The sequence below is a fragment of the Diceros bicornis genome, chromosome 10 (genome assembly GCF_020826845.1).
Source record: "Diceros bicornis minor isolate mBicDic1 chromosome 10, mDicBic1.mat.cur, whole genome shotgun sequence".
NCBI classification, from domain to species: domain Eukaryota; kingdom Metazoa; phylum Chordata; class Mammalia; order Perissodactyla; family Rhinocerotidae; genus Diceros; species Diceros bicornis.
The window spans coordinates 20,555,827-20,577,431 of NC_080749.1; the positions used below are offsets into that span (position 1 = coordinate 20,555,827).

Here is a 21,605-nt window from a genome sequence, read left to right on the forward strand (position 1 = left end):
GATTAGCTCTGAGCTAACATCTGATGCCAATCCTCCTCTTTTTGCTGAGGAAGACTGGCCCTAGGCTAACATCTGTGCCCATCTTCCTCTGCTTTATATGGGACACCACCACAGCATGGCTTGACAAGCAGTGCGTCGGTCCACGCCTGGGATCCGAACCTGCAGATCCTTTAGCCGCCGAAGCGGAGTGCGTGAACATAACTGCTATGCCGCTGGGCTGGTCCCCCCTTTCTCATTTTTTTAATTGGGCTTTTTCATTGTTAAGTCGTAGCGATTCTTTGTATATTCTGTATGTTAATCCCTTATTAGATACATGATTTTCAAATATTTTCTCCCATTCTGTGGGCTGTCTTCACTTTTTAGATGCACAGAAGTTTTTAATTTTGATGAAATCCAATTTACCTGTTTTTTCTTTTGTTGCTTGCACTTTTGGTGTCATATCCAAGAAATCATTGCCAAATCCAGAGTCATGAAGCTTTTCCCATTTCCTTCTAAGAGTTTTATAGCTTTAGGTCTTACATTTGGGTCTTTGATACGTTGTGAGTTAATTTTTGTATATGGTGTAAGGTAAGAGTCTGTTTTCATTCTTTTGCATGTGGATAATCCAGCTTTACCAATACCATTTGTTTAAAAAAAATTTTAGGTAGTTCTTTCTAGTGTGATTTTGTTGCTTTAGGGACAACTCTTCTAATTTTTTGTCATATTATCTTTATATGACCTAAATACTCTTCTGTTAGTCACTTTTGTGACAGATTATTTTTCCTGAGCTTTAAGTGGGTGTGCTTCAGAGTGGCTTTTCTAACTTTACAGAGCTCCCTTTTCTGTTATTTTGTGTAATTTTCAGAAATGTACTAGCTTGCTTGCTGAGGTTTCCTGGCTGTGTTCCCCTCCCTCATTTTTATCTTCTCTTTCCCTTCTCCCTATCCTGCCAATTTTGCTTTTGTTCCCCCCCCCCCCCGGGGGGTTCTTTTCAATGTGGAGTCCTGGCAGAGAGCCTTAGGAGATCAATTTCAAAAGTTCAGAGAAGTTAGCTTCAACCTTTTAAGCCCTACTCTAGGACTCTTGGATCCACCCACTTACTGAGCTAGGCAAAACTCCTCCCAGGTTTAGCTGCTCTTCTCAAATTGGCCCACCATGATTTCCAATGAGTGCCTGTTGGCTGTTTTGAGGTTCTTCTGTTATCAAGTCCAACACATGCCCCATTACTTCCCTTTGCTTCTTGTTGCATAGATGCTGATACTGTGTAGGTATTATGGTTACACAGTAGCCTGTTTTGTGTTTCAGGAGTTCCTAGGAATGCTTTGTCAAGTGGTTTGGTTATAAATATCTGTGGAGTTTGGGTTTTGCTATCTTGTTACTCTGGTTTTCTGTGGGGATTTGGGTATCTCCTCTGCCACTGTCAGAATTCTTCAAGTGTAAGACATTAAAAGCTTATCCTCAGTCACTTTAAGAGATGATATACTAATTTCCAATCATGTTACAATAGACTGTAGTTTAAAGGCTCAAATAGGTATAAGTCCTTCTAGGAAGAAGATAAGGATGATTTTTTAGGAACAATTAAATCACTTGAAGTTCATCTGTTAAACAAGGAGGATGATCCATCTGGGAGAGTTTATTTATTGGTAGACATTAAAAAAGCATATATAATATTCTTGATTTTCTCAAATTGATTCTGAAAAGAACTCTAGAAAGTTTTCCAAAAAGCTTGAATCTTATTTGAAACGTAGGTGCTGTATCTGCCGAATTACGGGAATGTTGACTGATGGAGTATATTGACTATATTATACATGTCTTTATGAAGCAGCTTTTTTTTTTTTTTCAAAATTAAATGATTGTAAAATATTCAAATAATTTAAACCTTTTCTTTACACATGCACCTACATGTGTTTGTTACTCTTGATAGTTCATATGCTTCTATGGTAGCTTTAGTTTATTTGTCCCAGAACTAAGCAAGCATTTTATACAATTTGGTAATGTAGTGATTCTAAACTAAGTCTGGTCTGTAGAATAGAGCAAATTTTTGCATTAACAGATGTGTATTGAGTGTTTGCGTTGGCTAAGGCACACAAAGATCTCTGTATAAAAACTGACTTTATGTAGTTTATAAACTGACCTTGAAGGCAGTTTTCGAACAGGAATTCTGAAGATGTTTTTAGTACATAAATTGGTTATGGTAATTTTTTTCAGTGAAAATCAAATTAGATCACTATATATTCTGTTCTAAACATGTATACACATTCTAGGGAATGGGGAAAATAGTGGAAACCTTGCCACACTATAATATTTTGGAGCATTAACTTCATATATTATAGTTAAATATGTTATGGTTCTAGTTATAAAGCTGGCTTCTTCAGTACTCCTTATATGATCATATTTAAGAAAATACATGTAATGTAAAGTTAGTCTCTAAATTGAGTCTGATACAGAAAAAGAAAGAATGAGAACTATAGAAGTTCACCTACTATTCAGTGTTAAAATTTTTAAATGTTACGGCTTTAATGGCTTCTACTTAATGGCAGTATACCATATGTTTACACAACAGTAGTTATTCCACAAACACAGAGTGCATATTATGTGACAAGCAGTATCCAAAGATGGTGTTTATTTTCTTAAGACATAGATAGTGCTTTCCGTAAGGGACTAATATTCTAGTGGGAGAGGAAAAACGCTTTAGTTGTTTACTTTAAACTTGTCTAATGTGGGAATTATTAGGAACAGTATTCAATTTGAGCTATTTTGTGATGCCTATGAACATTTAATACATTTTAATCTGTTGTATGTAGTTTTAATGAATTTTCTCTTCAGAATGTCAACTATGGGCTTAAACCTGTGCTGTCTAATATATATATATATATCTGTATAGCCATTAACTAGAAGTGGTTAATTTCCCATTTCTTTACTATTTTAACGTGCTTACTAGAAAATTTTTAGTTACGTTTGTGGCTCACATTACATCTCTATTTGACAGTGCTGGTTTGGACTATAAACTCTGAAAAGTAATACCAGGTACTATTGGAAAGTACAGACATTTGTATCTATCAACAAATAACTATTGGAATTCACATTGTAATAGTTTGTTCTATAGGGAAATATGCACATTCAAAGTAATTTTAAATCGAGGGCTCATTTAGAAGTTGAAAAATAGGAACAATAATTCTTTTTTGGTTAAGAATCTTAAGATCATGAAAACTGACATAATTCCATGCTTGACAAAAAATAACTGAGAGAGTAGGGAAAGTAAGTTCTAAGGATTTGGGGGCAGTCTTTAAATGATGCAGTGATTCAGAGAGGATACTAGATTTTCACAAGCTCCCCACGTCCTTAGATAGATGTTTTAGATAGTTTGTATTGCTCTAGCTCAGTGACGGGAGTTTTGAGTGCCTCATTAGGAGTAGCTATTTGATATGGGGAATCCACTTTATGTGGACTTAAACATCTGTTCATTTTTGTTAACCAAACAAGCAAATTAATGATTTTCTGAAATAATTGCATAATTTAATGTCACAGTTAATCATTGTTTAAGAAATGGGTAGTATATACCTTCTGAAAAGGAAACCTAATTCTACTTTTAAATTAACAAATGTGCAGTCAAGTTATACTTGGTTAAGATGAGTGTTGTTTAGCAGTATTCATTGTGCTGATTCAGCTTTTGGTTTTCTTGGTTTCCTTTGTTAGTGTGTGTACACTAAATATTTAAGAGATGTCTTTAACATTAGCCCCTTTTTTAAAACATCTTTATTGAGATATAATTTACATACCATACAATTCACCCGTTTAGAATGCACAGTTCAATGGGTGTATTTACAGAGTTGTATAACCATCATCACAGTCTAAGTTTATATTTCTGTCACCTCAAAAAGAACCCCTATACATATTAGCAGTTCTCTCCTTTTCTCAATCCTGAGCAACCACTAAATTTGTCTATAAATGTGTCTATTCTGGACATTTCATATAGATGGAATTATGCAATATGTGGTCTTCCACTTACCGTAATGTTTCCAAGACTGATCCATGGTGTAGTGTAGCATATATCAGTACTTGATTTCTTTTTACTGCTGAGTAACTTTCCATCCATCCTGTGGATGTACCTCATTTTATTCATCCACTTATCAGTTGATTTACATTTGGATTGTTTCTACTTTTTGGCTATTATGAATAATGCTGCTGTGAGCATTGGTGTACAAGTTTTTTGTGTGGGCATAAGTTTTTGTTTCTCTCCGATATATACCTGGGAGTGGAGTTGTTGAGTTGTATGGTAACTCTAGACCTCAATGACCTTGTATAGCTTTTTAAAAACATTTTAAGAAACTGCCAAACTGTTTTCCAAAATAGCCACACCATTTTTACCTTCCCACAAGCAATGTATAAGGGTTCCAGTTTCTCCACATCTTTGCCAACACTTATTGTCTGTCTTTTTTATTATAGCCATCTTAATATAGCATCCTAGTGAGTGTTAAGTAGTATCTCATTGTGGTGTTGGTTTGCATTTCCATGATGACTAATGATATTGAGCATCTTTTCATGTGTTTTGGCCATTTGTGTGTCTTTGGAGAAATGTCTACTCAAATCCTTTTCCCATTTTTTAAATTCTGTTGTGTTTTTGTTATTAAGTTGTAAGAATTCTTTATATATTCTGGATACCAGTCCCTCATCAGATATATGATTTGCAAATATTTTCTCCCATTCTGTGGGTTCTTTTTCACTTTATGGTATCATTTGTACACATGCATCCAATTTATTAATATTTTTCTTTTGTCACTTTTGCTCTGATGTCATATCTAAGAAAACGTTGCCTGATCCAAAGTCATGAAGATTTATTCCTGTTTTCTTCTAAGAGTTTTCATAGTTTTATCTCTTACATTTAGATCTATGATCCATTTTGAGTTAGTTTTTCTTTATAGTATAAAGAAGGGGACTGACTTCATTTTTTTTTTGCATGTGAGTATATGGTAGTCCCAGCACCATTTGTTGAAAAGACTGTTCTTCCCCCATTGAATTATCTTGGCACTTTTGTTGAGATATCAATTGACCATAAAAGTTAAGTGTTTATTTCTGGACTTTCGATTCTATTCCATGATTTGTATGTCTCTCCTTATGCCGGTACCACATAGTCTTGATTACTGTAGCTTTGTAGTTAAGTTTTGTGTGTGTGTGTGTGTGTGTGTGTGTGAGGAAGATCAGCCCTGAGCTAACATCCATGCTAATCCTCCTCTTTTTGCTGAGGAATACCAGCTCTGAGCTAACATCATTGCCAATCCTCCTCCTTTTTTTTCCCCCAAAGCCCCAATAGATAGATGTACGTCATAGTTGCACATCCCTCTAGTTGCTGTATGTGGGATGCGGCCTCAGCATGGCCAGACAAGCGATGTGTTGGTGTGCGCCTGGGATCCGAACCTGGGCCGCCAGTAGTGGAGCGCGCGCACTTAACCGCTAAGCCACGGGGCCGGCCCTATAGTTAAGTTTTGAATTCAAGAAGTATGTCTTCTGACTTTGTTCTTCTTTTTCAAGGTTATTTTGGCTATTCTGGGTCCCTTGCATTTCCAAATGAATCTTAGGATCAGCTGGTCAGTTTCAGAAAAAAAGAAAGCTGAGATTTTGATAAGTATTGTGTGAATCTGTAGATCAATTTGGGGAGTACTGCCATCTTCACAATATTAAGTTTTCTATAACATTTGTTTAGTCATCTGAAGGAAAGTAGACTTTTGTAGGATTTATGTAGAATATTTGAATACCTATGCAATGTTAATGTTCTTGTTTCACAATACTACATGAGTGTTATGGGCTGGTACGGGCTGAGCATGTATGGGAGAGTATAGACTTAACTAGGAAATGGTAAGTATACTTTAAACTATAAGTTGCTTTTTTGTTTGTTTCTGAAAGGAATTCATAATGGTGAGGTACTCAAGAAATGAGTTTTAAAATGCAGATTTTATTTAAGCAAATTAAATATATTTAAATGTAATGTAATTACTCTATGGATTTAAGTCTTATTCTCTTAATCAGTACTGCTTTTCAGTAATACTGAATACTAGTATTTTTTAGTCTTTATTAAGCCTGCTCTCTTTAAAATGTAATTAGATGTCCCAGATAACATCCAGCATGAAGATTTTTTTAATTCTCAATGTAAATTTTCTTTGTTGACAGTATTACACTCATACATTATTATATGGGTAGGAAAGCAACTAAAATGCCAAGCTGAGTTACTGACATTTTCTGTCATACTGTAATGCCAGTCTTTTGAGTGCAGCAAAATGAAATATTTAAGCCACATTTTAGCATTGTACTGGAATTTTGGTTAAATTGATTTGAGCTTGGTGATCTTTCTTATTATTAGGAAATGGACATTTTGACCTATTCCATTTTCTTCTTTGTTGGGGAGCTGTGCCTCTCTTGTTTTTCCTTGTATCTAAGTTTCTACTTCCCTTTTCCTCTTCTAGGAACTTCTTTCTGTGAGTCTTTGCTAAAGTTATACCATTACCACTTTTCCTTAACTATATCCTTAGGCAATTGATTTCCAAATTTTGAGCTTTGATACCTAGAACTAACTGGATGTTTATTAATGGAGCCCTTTTCAAGGCACATAAAATAGTTATCCTAGACTTAGTTGGGGGGGGATAGTGTTGGGGCAGTTAAGAGACAAGAGAAATGGCTTCATTTGCCTGTAGGACCTAAAGATGAAATATAAGAACAAATGAGAATGAACCTGTTGATGATGTATTAGCAAATAGAAAGCAGACTTTGAAGTCTTCTTAGCTTTTGTTAGGGCTTTTCTTGGATTAGGAGATTTAAAATTGAAGAGTAATAAGGTAGCTATGGTAGTTCTTAAATACAAATGTACATGCAACTGTATGTACAAAATTAATTACTAAAAGAATAAAGACGAGAATGATTCATTTGAAACTGACTTATAGAACCATCTTCGGTAACTTAGAAATTACCCAGGCTTTTTGTTAATTCAGACTGACCTAGCCTCCAACTATCAAGGTTGAAGCCAGCATTGGAGAGTGAAGAATGTCAGCAGTGAGGGCATCATGAGCAGAAAGGGGACACAGCGGCCAGGAATGGGCAGGAGAAGGAAAAATGGAGAAGGAAGGGAGTCAGATCAAGAGGTAGGAATGGAAACATATAAAAGAATAGAAAAAGGGAAGAGGGTGAAAACAACTCAAGGGAGAAGAGAAGAAAGGAATATGGGTATAATCATTGAAGTAATGTCAAGTATCATAATTTCAGTGTTTGAATCTGCTTAGTTAAGACTACAATGGAACCTTTAGAGAATTGAGTTTAACCATGGAAGGAAGAAGGTGAGCAAGAAAGAAGGGAATTTTAAAAAGTGTTGTCACTTTTTAAATTTAAGATAAACACTAACAATATGCCATTGATGTTTAATTTTTCAACATAGTAAAATAATATTTGAGTCATTTTACTATCAGGCACTATTCTAAGTGCATTACATATATTGATTCATTTAATCCTCACCACAAATTTATAAGCAGATACTATTTCTCCCATTTTACAGATGCAGAAACTGAGCCACAAAGAGAATATGTAATTTGCCTAGGCTAGTCAGATAACAGAGCCAGGATTCCACTGAGGCAGTCTGACTACTGTGCTACAGCTGGCTTCGTCACCTCTACCTCCCCCTCTCCATGATTTATATGGTATATTCTTGTAGAAATTTGTCTTGTTTTGAGAACTTAATATCCCGTTGAAATAGTTGTACATCTATGAGAGTGACAAACTGTTTAAAAATCAATTTTTCTTCCCTTTATGGTAATTAGAGAAAGTTTATTAAACTAGGTACTGGAACACAAAGACGAATACTGCATGGTCCCCATCCTCAGTGGACTGAATCTGAGTTTGTAATTGTTTGTTCACTTGAACCAACCGAGTAGCTATTCACTACTGGTATGAATTCTTGACTTTGAACCAAATTTACATGTGCTAATGAGTGTTTGTTGCCTTGAAAAGTATGCTCACCTTTAAAAGCTACAGACCAACGAGAGTAATATTGCCATTACTTAAAACTTTTGGAATTCTTTTCCTTTTAACAAACCACACAACCGAATCAGCTCTCCATACGAAAAGCAGTAGTACCTAGTTTGATTACCTTCCTTAGTCATCCTTAAAATTAAAGCCTTACATGGATATTTACAAAGTATTTATCTAAAAAGGTATTTTGTTTTGTTTTGTTTTTACAGCCCTGATGGAGTAAAATGTTTGCAGGCTGTAGAGGAGGAAATGTGAATGGAGTTAGTGGATTTCACCAGGAACTTTGGAAGAGTGTTGGGTATTAGTGTTGCACTGGAGGAGGATGAGAATTGAGCCCTATTTAGAGGGAACAGAAAGACTTCTGTGAGGAGTGTGGGTAAATAAACCAGGAATCCACCGTGAAGATTATTGCTTAGCTCCCTGAATACTTAATTTTTTGAATTATTTCTAGAATTTTAGAATCATTCACTAGTATGCATACTTCATTTCCATTGAGACTGTCTTCTAATGTGAAAAGCTGTGGGGTTTGAAAGTAATTCTTGATATTGAGGTTTACCAAGTCTGAAGAGGATGGAGCTGTGACTAGGAATCCTATGAGATTTTACCAAGGAAAACTTATTGGAGACTTTTATAAGTGCCTTTTAGACAAGTAAGTGAAATTCTGGATCATCTGGAGTTAGGAAGAAAGTTAGAGAATTAATAAGTTCAGTCTAATTTGACTTTTGACTTGAACCTCTGTTGCTTCACTCTGATAAATTTGAAAGCTGCCTTATCCATTCCCCTTATGGATGTGAATGATAGTAAATGAGCGATTGTGGGAAACTGAAAGTATCTTCATTTTATTGAGTTGAGTGTTTCTTGCATTTCTTATTTTAGTATTGGCTCTTAAATTTTTATTGTGGCATTTGGAATACTTTGAATTTAATATTGGTGCCTTTATATTTAAATATGGATTATCCGCATGTCATTCATTCAGCAAATATATTGAACAGCGGCCGCACAGTGGTTGATAATGGAAACACAAATGAATAACTCAGTCTCTGTGTTCAAGCTGCTTCTAGACTGGTGGGGCAGACAAAATTAATAAACCAGCATACAGTATAAGTACAATGATAGAGGTATGCACAGTTTCCTATTGAATAAAAAAGGGCATTTCACTCTGACTCAAGAATTTTACCTTGGGAGGAGGTGATCTTTTGAGTTAAGCCTTTAAATAGAAAAGGAATTAATCAAACAGACAAAGTAGATAGCAGTGGTATGAAATTTTAAGTATGTAGAAAAAATAACTGAGTTAGGAAATAGTTGTCTGCTCTCAGTTATCTTATACTTTCTACAGCTCAGAAAACCCCTCACCCTGGGTGACTGCTATTAAAAGAATATTAACTAATTTGGATGTTGCTTAATTAAATCTGTTCTAAAGGATAACAGTTTATTCTAAATCTATGAAAACTAAGAATAAGTTGCTTTTTTGAGCATTCTCAGTTTTTAAAATCTTTTGCTTGTTGTAATTTTAATTTTAAAAGATAGACATAAGTTGAAAGTCCAAGTTGAAATTATTCAGTCCTTTTAAGGTAACATTATTTCTTGTTGTTGGAGCCAAACTCACTTGATTTTAGGTCTATTTTAAAGATTTTTACAGCAGGAAGAGAACTTCTTGAAGTCATTTTTACTCCATTTACTCATCTGCACATGCAGCTGGACTAGAGAAAGTCCCTTTCAGATCCAAAATCCAGTAATTAAATTTCATGTCTCAGCAATGATATTTATAAGTTGTTTTAAAAGCTCTCAGAGGAAAGGGTCCACCTTCTGTATATCAGAAATCATCTTCTTATGTTAATGACCCAAATCATGTAGCATGATTTATGCCTCTTTCTTCTCCCACTCACATTGTTTCTGTATAGTGGTTGATGACCCCCAAGATACAGTGAGACTCAGACGTTCATCTCTTGAAAAATAATATACCTGAATCTTGTCATTTAGAAATTATCTTACCATGAGAAATTTCTTGTATGTTATCTTAGAATGTTGAGTTTGAAGTATGCCTGTTTTCTGAGTCAACAATTTGGTTTATTACTAACTTTTTGGGTAAATATTTGCTCAAAATTGATGTTTCTCTGTCTTTGTAGTGCTGTGTTCTTCTATCGCAAGAACATAACTTACTAAAGCTTAAAAAATTGCTAATTTCTTGATCTCCAGTTGGCAAAGTTTCTACTCTACTGGTTTACGTTACGTTTATTCCGTTTTTTTAATTACTTTTAATGTTGTAGTGAAGTAATAGATATAATTATAGATAATAGATAGCAATTTCATGTTCAGAATCCTCTTCTCATTTTGCCTCGTAGATCCCTTTGCTGTCTCTTAAGCAAGATTGTTGTATAGCTCTTAGCCACATGATGGATCATTAATTAAAAGAACCCTAGAAAGTGGTGACTGTGCCCATCAAGAGGGAAAATCTGGGTATATTTTACCCACCTTTCATCTATTTTTTAAGCTATGGCTTCATTAGTTTGCTTGAGATTTTTTTTTTTCCTTTAGCTCTACAATGTACATTAATAATATTTAGACTTTGTCTTAGCTAAAGTATAAGTCTTTTACCTTTTTCCCTTTAGTATTCAACTTGCAAAACAAGTGAAACATTTTATAGACTGAGGTAACTAGTTCTATTTAATGAATAACTTTATTAAAACTCTTATATCAATCTTGTCATAACCCAATTTGCAATTCATACTATTAATATTGCATTCCTTCCTTGCACGCCCCCCCCTTAGAAATTAGAAGGTTTTTCCAAATTTTATGTGTTTTTAAATGACCAAATTTGTATCTTTTCTGCAGATAATATCACCTACTGCATTATTTTTGGCTGCAAAAGTGGAAGAACAGGCTCGAAAACTTGAACATGTTATCAAAGTAGCACATGCTTGTCTTCATCCCCTAGAGCCACTGCTGGATACTAAATGTGATGTATGTAAAAACTGGGTTTTTTGGTTTTTCTTTGTAAATTTGAAACTTTTTCATTATTTAGACTAATAAAAATATAATTCAGTTAGTGTCGCCTTCCGAATGCTACTTATTTCTGTTACCAGTTAGGAACGTAATACTATGAAGCAGTCTGGCAGAAACATATTTCTTGTGTGTTCGTGAATTCAAATGTCATTCTGAATCATGTAAGGCTTTGATTCAAAGGTTCTTTTTAAGTGTTTCACATTTTGTTGTTTATCCTCTTAGCAAACTTGTGATATATGTAGAGGGTAAGTCATATCACCTACGTTGTTTGGGTGTATTTGAGACCAAAGGTAAATAACTCTTAAATTGTCAGCAAATGAAGGAATGGAAAAACCTCCAGATTTACCTCTAGACCAGTAATTAGTCTTTTTACATAATTGTTCCTTTATTGAGACTGCATGTATACAGTCGTGCATCACTTAACAACGGGGATACGTTCTGAGTGATTTGTCATTAGGACATTTCATCATTGTGAAACATCCTCGAGTGTACTCACACAAACCTAGATGGTATAGCCTACTACACACCTAGGCTATGTGGTACTAATCTTATGGGACCACTGTTGTATGTGTGATCCGTCGTTGGCAAACGTCATTATGTGGCACATAACTGTACTGATACTACTTAGCTTTCTGATACGTAAAGATGCATTTTCATGCTTTCATGAACAGCATTTTTTAAATATTCTAATTTTCCTAAAGAGTAATGTTAGTTTCCAAACAACTTGTTCTTCATCAATATTTTAATGGACCTGTTTCAAAGCACCATTTAAAAATGTTCTGACATCTTAGCAGCTAGAATTCTGGGCCTTTAAAATCATTTTTCTAGCACTCTTATTTTAGATGACTTACTTTATCAGGAACTTTTAACTACTGAATAACTACCGGACTACATTAATTCAGTTTGATTTGGATCAAGTTTAAGGTCCCGATTAAGTATATCTTATTTTATTAATGACAAGATTTATCGTAGATGTTGGCTTTAAGAAAGTAAAATATTAATGTAGCCATTTAATAATAGAGAATGTATGATTATTCAAAGTTCTTATAGTTTCTGTTAACTTAAAAATTCAGAATTATTTCTTGCGAATACTTAGGGTATAGTTCAAATAATAGAAGTCTATGTTTTAAAAATTAGCTCAGTGACCTTTTCAAAATGGATCATAGATAAAATTAAAGGTGCTTTCACTGTCTGGGTTTAGCGATATATCCTTACATAAACGAATATTTATTTATGATGTGTTTTCTTATCACCTAGTCAATTGTCATGATCTAAGAATGAAATGGCAGAAAATTTTTCATACCCTTTATTGCAGAGTAATTGCAGTAGGGAAATGATTTATTGAAGTTGGAAGGAGAAGGTCCTCTATTTATGTCCCCATGGGTGTATGATAGGTTATTGTATTTTATATCTAAAATTTGTCTTTTAATCTAGAAATTTGAGGGTTTGTTTTGATTTTGTCTTTTCTGAAGAGAGGAAGTTAATTCTAAAAATAACTCACTGATTTACTATGACTGTCAAGGAATTACTACATGAAATAGTATCGTAGAGTGAGTTGATAAGCCTTTCTTTAAAGGCAGGTTTGAGTGTGATATTTTTACTTGAGCTAGTGCTTCCTGTCCTTAATGTGTCTTGGAGCACCAATGCCTAGGTAAAGTTTTACATTACAAACTGGAGATCTCTTTTTTTTTCAATTAACCTACCCTCTTTCATGTTAATATCTTTAGGGGTTTTTTTGTTGTTGTTGTTTGCTGTTTACATTTCTTATATTAGAAGTAATTCAGTTTAGACTTGTCACAGAAAATAAGTTTTCTCTATCACTCTCAATTTATTTCCTTCATACTTCCGAACTACTGTGATTCTTTGGTAATCAGTCTGTAATTCTCATGAGATTTAACAGTCCCATGGTCTTAGTAGTGTTATGTTTACCTTAAGCATTTTAATGTTTTTTGTTTCTTTTTTTAATCTGGCAGGCATACCTTCAACAGACTCAAGAACTGGTTTTACTTGAAACCATAATGCTACAAACCCTAGGTATGTACTTATGTCGGATATTATTTTTATGTGTGTGTTCTTCAATGCAGTATTCTAAATAAAGGAAAAGATTTCTGGACTAATTTTATCATTGAAGAAAGTTTCATTTTAAAACAAGGTTTGGGGCAAAAATAGTATTGCTTGGATATAAGGAAACCATTTTTTGAAATTTAACTTCATTTGGCATGATTTAATTGAATGGTAAACATAGCCTTCATTGTGATTTCTTAGGTTTTCAGATAGCTGAGACACTATGCTTCATTATGCGTTTGCACTGGAGAGTGAAATGGTCCTCTAGGGCTCTTGCATATGATTGTAATGTGTACAAACATATGTGGCAGTCTTTGCTCTCTTAGAGTTTATAGTCAGTATTTAAAGAATTTATCACATAGTTTTTAATGTGACATAGTTATTTAAATGTTGATCATCCTTTTCTAAAAATTGTATTTTCTGCAAGGTTCATGCAACTTAAGTAATCTTACTTATAGTCTAATCTTGCACTTGACTGATGAGGAAATTAAAGCCTAAGAAGTTTATGACTTATGTAAAGTTATATATTATTTCTGGAAGAACCTGGCAGAGTGTGATAGGAAGAACATGGGCTTTATAGAGATGTGGGTTTAATACTGTCGGCCTCTGATTTGCTTTGTAAACTTGGGCAAAGTTCCTTTACCTTTTGTACGTCTGTTCTGATGAGGCAAGGTGGGATAATAATGCCTGTCTTAACATGATGCATTTGAAGATGAAAGATAATGTATAAAAAACCATTTGCCACATAGTGTGTGTCATAAGTAATCATTCTTTATTGTGGTAGTTATTTTTATTTATTACTCCATTCGCAAATGTTGAATAGAAGTGTGAAACGTGATAGCTTCCCATCATGGCAGATTCTTTTTATTACAAAAGCAACTTGTTTGAAATACATATGACTTGTTTGAAGCTTTTATAATATAAAAAGACACAAAAATAAAAATGAGAATCTTCTTATTCCCTCCAAATCCAATGGTTTAACATGTTAAGGTTTTATATAAAATTATATACATATGAAAATTTACAAACATTTATATAATGAAGATTGAAAACAAAAATTGTTATATTATTTTAAAATAATATAAAGTTATTGTTTTACTGTATAATTTTTGTGTCATATTCATATTGTTTATGACAGGTTCTTAAGCATGGAGAATGAATAGCATTATTTGAAGGGGAACATTAGAATTTATAAGCTGTACCTCTATGGCTTTCATTAAAGTATGATTTTGTAGGTTTAATTACAGTAGAAATATAATTAGACCTCACAATAACTTTATAAATCCAGATTACCTATTTATCAAGGTATTATTCATTTACTGCTTCTGAAGGCACTAGAGGTGACTTCTACTTTTTAAAAAAAGGAAAAACCCTTCCCCACCTAAGGATCGATTGGACATTGAAAGCTTTTCAACATTTCATCTTTGGTTTTAGAAACAGTGATTTAATAAATCTTGAGGCCTATAAGGTCTCAAGGCCTTAACAGTTTTGTTTTATTATTAATGAAACATAGTTATAAGCTAACTATATCATTTAAAAAGTCATTTCTCATACTGTGGCCCAAAGGTTATATTTATGAAAAATGTTCTTTTCACACTTTCTGAAAGAAAGAGTTGGAATACATTTTTAAAATGTATTATATACTTGAATTCCCTGCTTAAATTGTGGGGCAAGCTTAGTAGTTGTGTTTGTCATGATTTTAGTTTGTTTTTAACTTGAGGATAATCTCAAACTAATTGTAATTTAGAATTCTGAATAAATATTACCCCCAATCTACAAATAACTTTGACTTTGTTATCAATTTTTATAATTGAAACATTATTTGCGGGAAGAAGTTATTTCTCATCGTTGGAGGTATAATGAGCATGTCAGTGATGAGAAACTAACTTGTCTTTGGATTTTTCTAATAATGAAAAATATGTTATACATTTATGGTTGTGTGCTGAATGGAATTTCTCAGGCAAGTATTGTAGTGGTAAGTGATTGGGAAAAAGGTGCTTTTCATTTCAGGTTTTGAGATCACCATTGAACACCCACACACAGATGTGGTGAAATGTACCCAGTTAGTAAGAGGTAAGCATTCTTTGAAACTTCTAAATTAGGTGTTAATGCTTTTTAATGCCTATAGTCGACTTGAATGCTACTTTGTTCTTCTAGCCTTTTGTTGACTTTTATTAAAATGAGATAAATGTCATTTTGCAGCATTATAAGTGAGAGTCTCATTTCACTAAAAATTTGGAGGGCTTTCAAATATTATGACTCTCTCCACCTCCTCACTGGGCTATGCCAGTCCCATTTCAGTTAACATTTAAGATGTAGGCCATTAACACATAGGTGCATAAAATAGTATTAATTTCTGGTTTATGTCAAACTTTCATTGACTTTTTGAGAAGTGATTACTGTTTAAGAATTTGGAGGCCAATGTCAAATCTTTCAGATAAAAATCGCCTTTCTTAGCAGATTTGTCATTTTTAGAAATGTATTGCCCATGCTCATTTGAACAAAATTGATTTAATACATTTTTCAGAGTTCTTTAGCATTACTAAAAATGGTTTCCTTTTTGTGTGAAATGGGGAAATAATTACATAGCATGTTACGTGCAACATGTGATGTACGTATTAAACCTTTTATAAACAAGAGGACAGAGTTTTTGTATTATTTGCTCTACTGCTTATAAAGCATATGGTACACATTTTTCTACTCTTGTTAATGAGTCCTATATATCTGTTGTTGTATCCCTAGAAATATTTTTTACACAGTGCATGTTGTGCTACTTCTTACTTTTACTTTCCTGTTTACCATTTGAAGTGTTATGTACTGATAGTAACCACTTGGAAACTTTAGTATGCCTTTTTCTGTTACTTCCTTTTTGAAAATGATATTTTGCAGTTTCAGTCTTTTCACCAGACTTCTTTAGGTTTATTCTAAACAAAATAGGTAAGATTTTTGAAGGCCTTGTTTTGTTTTTTAGTGTTTACCTAAATATTCTTGCATTTTATTCATTCTAAATTGAATCCATTTTATACCTAGGTAGGATTTTATTGTGTTAGTGGCTACATTTAAAAAAAAAACCTGTTGTCTGATACCATGGTGTCATTGTTAAAAACTGAACTTCTAAAAATCCCATTTATATATTTTTGATCCTAATAGCACGTTATCATTTGTAAACTAGAACATATTTAATTATGGTTCCTGTTGTTTCCGGTTATATGAATATATTTTATAGCACATTCTCGTATTACAATGTAGGTTAGAACTGGGTAGATAACTATTATAGATGTTGAATTAAGGGGGAAAAAAGCTTTAGAGTAGTTTTGTTTTCCTGAAAATGTGAAAAAGTAACCTGTTTTGTCGGAATAATGGAGAGCCGTTTAATTTGCTTTAAATTGAGCCTAATGAACAAAGATGTTGAAGGAAGATATTAAGAAACTGGATTTTCAGCGTAATATTATTGTGAAATTGGAGTCAGCTTCTTTTAAATTCTTTATCAAAGTTTAATACTTTTATGCATGTTCTCCTGTATCTAAAGAGGCTAGAGACATCAAGTCCGTTTATTTGCAAAATTGAATAGTAAATGTTTAAACATTTACAAAAACAAATTTGATATATCATCCAAAGCAAAATATTTAAATCTTATTTTTTGTTGTTGCTAATGTTTAAAATGTAAGCGATTCTTAAATTGTAGTACAAATCTTATATATGTTTAACTTCATTTTGTCTTGACTAACATTTCAGGTAGCTATAGTTTACATCTCACTCCATTTAAAAAATGTTCTTTCATGTTTGGTGTCTTTTTTTCTTTGCTCTGTTACAACTGTCAGCCAACAAAAGAACATTTACCCTACATTTTTCCTCTGTTGCACAGTGACTGTTAATAGATTATTGAATTTAGATATATTTTGAGGTGAAAATTGTTATGGCAATTTAAAATTATTTTTACTTCCTTCCCTACCTATTTTGATTCCTTTGTTTGGAGCAGGGTAAATAAATTTGGTTTCTGTAAAGTCCTTTTTTCCCCTCTCTAGAGATGAGAAAGTTGATATTATGCTACTTTGCTGCAGAATTGGCTGATGTCATTTTACAGGGACCTTTCACTTCTGTGATTTCTCCTTCCCTCCCCACCAGGAAAGAATGACATACTTAAGTCACACTGCCTCCGAGACATCTGATGATTTGACACTCTTCCTTAGCACAACTCTGCTAAGCCCAAATCCCTTTTGTAAACCTTTATGTTGATGATCCACATGGGGCACCAGGGATTACAGGTGCCATGAATAAAAATAGGAGGGGGCAAGGAATGTGAGGCCTGTTAGAGAGGGGTGAGTTGAGATGAACTGATCCTAGGTGAGCAGAGGGGAAAGGTATGTCAGTGATTATGAATGTAATTGGGGAAAAAGGGAAGCAGTGGCAGTGGCATCCCTCTTGGGAAGAATAAGAAGCAGAAGGGAGCCAGGATGGGGACTATTCAATTTCAATGTCTTCAGAAGCTAGATGTTAAAAATTGCTTTTCTATTGGGGACTGGTGTTGAAGCATCCTGATTCCCCCTAGAGTACCTCTATCTTTTCTAAAGTTTATCTTTAATTGGATTCTATAATTTTTTAAAAAATAATACAGTGGAGTTTTCTATATTAACGCCCTTGTGATGTTTCTAGGTAATTTATTCTGTGTTGACACTTAGCATGATGAACAACTGAGCAGTTTGTGCTCTCTGAGTTTGGGGGGTGGGGGGTTGTTTTGTTTTATTTTACTTTGATGGAAGTACTTAAACCAACTTAAATATGATGACTGAGGATTAAGTCTGGCAGGCAACTCTTTGTATTTTGTATTAGACTTCAAAATCTTTTCTTCTTCTTCTTCTTTTTTTTTTAAATCCAGGAGAATGCTTTATTGCAACTTTTAGCTGACTAGATGCTTAACTTAGTAACAAGTTTAGCCCTTGTAACTGGCTAGCTAAAAGCAAATCGGCTTGTTTCTCAGATCTTTGGGGGATAGCAAGAAACATTTGAGTGAATGTTGTTGAAGATTTTCAGTAGTATAGAAAATGATGGCGCTCTTGTGATATTTGTAAGTAGTAAGTAAAATTTACTTTTTGTGTACACATCTTTGAAGTTTTTGTTGTGTTGAGAACTTTTTGATGTTAGCATGTTAAAGCTGATAGTATTGTCTTCGTTTTTTTTTCTTTTCTTACAGCAAGCAAGGATTTGGCACAGACATCCTATTTCATGGCTACCAACAGGTTGTTATCCTGACCCTCTTTATTGCACTGTTGTAGCACACTATAGCTTCCTTTAATGCAGGGCCCCCTCAATGTGTCTCTTACCCTTGTTGCAGCAGGAGACTGGACCATCTACTGTGGTGGTACCTTCCTGTCTGCTTTGCGGTGTATTGTACAAGGGACTTTTGGCACAGAGGGGTTAAATGCACAATGTGAAGTGTAGTGGTGCTTTCTGATGACATATTCTCGATTTGTGAGTGCATAAGTCTAAAATTGGTAGCCTGAATAGCAGCTAAAGATTACAAAGAGCTAAACTTAACGTAGAAATTCGAGCAACTTGGTAAGTATAAAGCTATTTCTAGTTTACAATTATAGTTAAATGACGATTTTTTAAAATTTCACATTGATCCAAACTTAAAATAATCATTAAAGTTTTTTTAATAAATAAAATTTATATAACTTGGGATTTTTTTTCCATATAATACCCACTGGTAGTAAATTAGAAGTAGTCAAGTCCTATCAGTGCCTGGATTTCTTAAGTACAGTTTTTACTTTGAAAAAACTTACTTCCTTTTCAGTTTATATAAAGAAAAAATGGTATGGGTTTGTGGTGATCAGTAAACATTTTCATCAGTTCTAAAACTGAACTGGAAGAATAGTTTTTAAAAGCCTTTAATATCTAATATATAATTCTGTTCTGCATTGATTATATTTTAATGATTTAAATTTGTTATTTAAATGGGTCATTGGGGAGGAGGGAACCAAACCAGCTTTGTGTGGTTCTTAATTTCTTGTGACACTAAGTTTACTAAAAACTTTAGATTGGCAAATACCAATATATTTTCTTAGATATATATGTTGTTGGGATTTAACCTCTGTCCCTAGGAATTCTGAACAACAAAAAAAACACACTTAAATTTAAAACTTTGGTTAGAAAAGCTAAGTTGTGACATGTTACATGTCCAGTTTTTGGCATATAGTGGAAGAAGAAAGGTAGTGTTTTTTGTAGTGTTTAGTAACATATTGGGCCTTGAAGCTGTTCAGCAAAAGGTAAGTTTTCTCTGTGGCTTTGCTGAAAAGAAGACAAAGGTTTACATAGATAAGTGTTCAATTCTCTTTGACTTACTTGAGAATTATGTTTGTTGAGCCACATCAAATGGTAGAATCCCTGAATATAATGTGATGTCGAAATTACTTTTGTCAATTTTACAAAGAGTCTTTTGCTTTTTCTTTACTTTTTTGCCATAACATTACAAAAGAAACAAAAATACCACCAAAAAAAGTTTAAAGTGTTTTACTTATATATAGTGATTTTTGAAAATATACTATCTCCCCCTCCTTTTATAAAGAAATAAAAATACTTTGAATTTAGATGTAAAAACAAAATTTAGAAATGTCAGTATATAAGTAGTATTAATAAAATATTACTATAATACTGTGGGGAATGGGAGTGGAGGGAATGTTCATAATCTATATCAGGTTTTTAGTATTAGAATTTTTATAACTATAGTGTTAACTTTTAATTTAATAAAATAAGTTTTTGTACTCTAGACTTAAAGAAGAAAGCCTTTATAATTTTGTTTTTGCTCTAATCTTACTGGTAAATATTTTTCTTTGTTTTACATATTTGAATTTCTATGGCTCTTCGTTTTCAAACCTGCTCCACAACAGTCTACATCTTACAACCTTCTGTCTTCAGTACAAACCAACAGTGATAGCATGTGTATGCATTCATTTGGCTTGCAAATGGTCCAATTGGGAGATTCCTGTGTCAACTGATGGAAAACATTGGTGGGAATATGTGGATCCTACAGTTACTCTAGAATTACTAGATGGTAAGTACAGAAAAGAAATCCTTGTTTACATTAAAAATATTTCTTATTTTTTATTATGGAAAAATTCTGTCTACTTCTGTATAGGTTTGAAAAATAGTGAATCCCCATATACTCATTGGCTAACTGAACAGTTATTAGTTCTGGCCAATCCAACATCCCCCCTCCACCTATAGTTACATTGATGGTAATCCCAGATATCATTTCATCTATTAATATTTCAACTTGTATTTCAAAAGATAAAGACCCTTTCAAAACATAACTGTAGTTCCATTTTAACGATTTTGTGATAGAATTTAAAAGTATAATTACATGATCAAATGAACAGGATGAAAATAAAGATTCATTAGCTTAAAGGGAAAAAGTTGAACATATATTAACCACCATGGAATATCTAAAGCCCTCTCAGAACTTTTCAAAGAAATATTGTTACCAGACACATGCACACGTTCTTTTACCCACCACACAAGAGGGGCCAAATAAAACTGGAATGCCAGGCTTATGGCAAGGAAGGCATTTTTATGTCGGGTGATGTCAGCTGAGAGACGAGAATGACCCCTCAAGTTTGTCCCATCTCCCCGTAAGATGGGAGGCAAAGGGCTTTTAAAGATTGTGAGGAATGTAGCTGCTTGTGGGGAGGGGGAGCCTGTGGCCTTGCTGGTTGGCGCTTTCCCACCAGCCTGTGTTTGGCCTTGTGAGGCTCCCGGCAGAGAGGAGGATGGTGAGATAAGGGAATCGCAGGTGGGTGTCCTTGGTTGTCTGTCTCCATGCTGGGTGGTGGATTCTGGCACCAGGAAGCCAAGGAGTTGAGGTCTGGGAAGCTTTAGCTTCTTGATATTTTCAGGATATCAGTTTCCCTATTAACAAACCTCCAGAACTGGTAATTAGCCAAAACTTCAGGGTGAGCCCAGGGTGAGGCCACCTGGGCTTTTAACAATTTGTAGCTTCTGTCTGCCTTGTGAAGTTCAGGGATACAGAGGTTAAAAAACCAATATTTATATATGAATGTAACTTAGAGAAGCAGGGAAAGAGGATGAGTGCTTTTGGTTTTAACTCCATGTATGCCGGGTTTGATGTAGGGGAACTGATATCAGGGCCAGCATCAATATGATTTATCATGCTATAGGTTGATAGTTCAAGAATACGTAAAGTATACTAATGTTGTTGAGTTCAAAATGTATAAACTCAAAGTCAGGAATTACTTTATTGTAAAAGATGTGAAGCAGTGAGCTAAACGCGTTTTCAGGATAACATTCCTTGCTGTGTAGTTCCACTGATGGTAAAGTGTGTCATTATTGCCTTGTGTTATTAAATATGAATTGACAAGGAAAAATGAGGGGTACACGGTCCGTAAATTATGAACCTGCAATCTGGGAGTCTCCTGATAAAAATTTCTCTGGTTGAGAAATAAGAGAAGCTGCCAGAGGTCGGAGATTCTTGGGAATTAAGACATTTTAACTAGGTACTGTAGATTTCAGAAAGGAAATAGATAACACTTCTT

At 33.9% G+C, this 21,605-nt stretch overlaps 1 protein-coding gene across 9 annotated transcripts in view; it reads left to right on the plus strand.

Annotated features, from left to right (window-relative positions):
• The window catches only part of CCNT2 (cyclin T2), a 42,810-nt gene that overhangs the window by 13,691 nt on the left and 7,514 nt on the right, over positions 1–21,605 (plus strand). For 2 of the 9 annotated variants that reach the window (XM_058548854.1, XM_058548856.1), the window contains exons 3-7: positions 10,822–10,950; positions 12,966–13,026; positions 15,067–15,129; positions 18,248–18,293; positions 19,944–20,107. In XM_058548854.1, coding sequence (XP_058404837.1) covers positions 10,822–10,950; positions 12,966–13,026; positions 15,067–15,129; positions 18,248–18,293; positions 19,944–20,107 — 463 coding nt within the window. Of the gene's footprint in view, positions 1–7,516; positions 7,659–8,198; positions 8,366–8,389; positions 8,639–10,821; positions 10,951–12,965; positions 13,027–15,066; positions 15,130–15,265; positions 18,129–18,247; positions 18,613–19,943; positions 20,108–21,605 lie in introns of those variants that run through there. The other 7 variants (XM_058548858.1, XM_058548859.1, XM_058548860.1 and 4 more) reach the window with 7 other exon arrangements.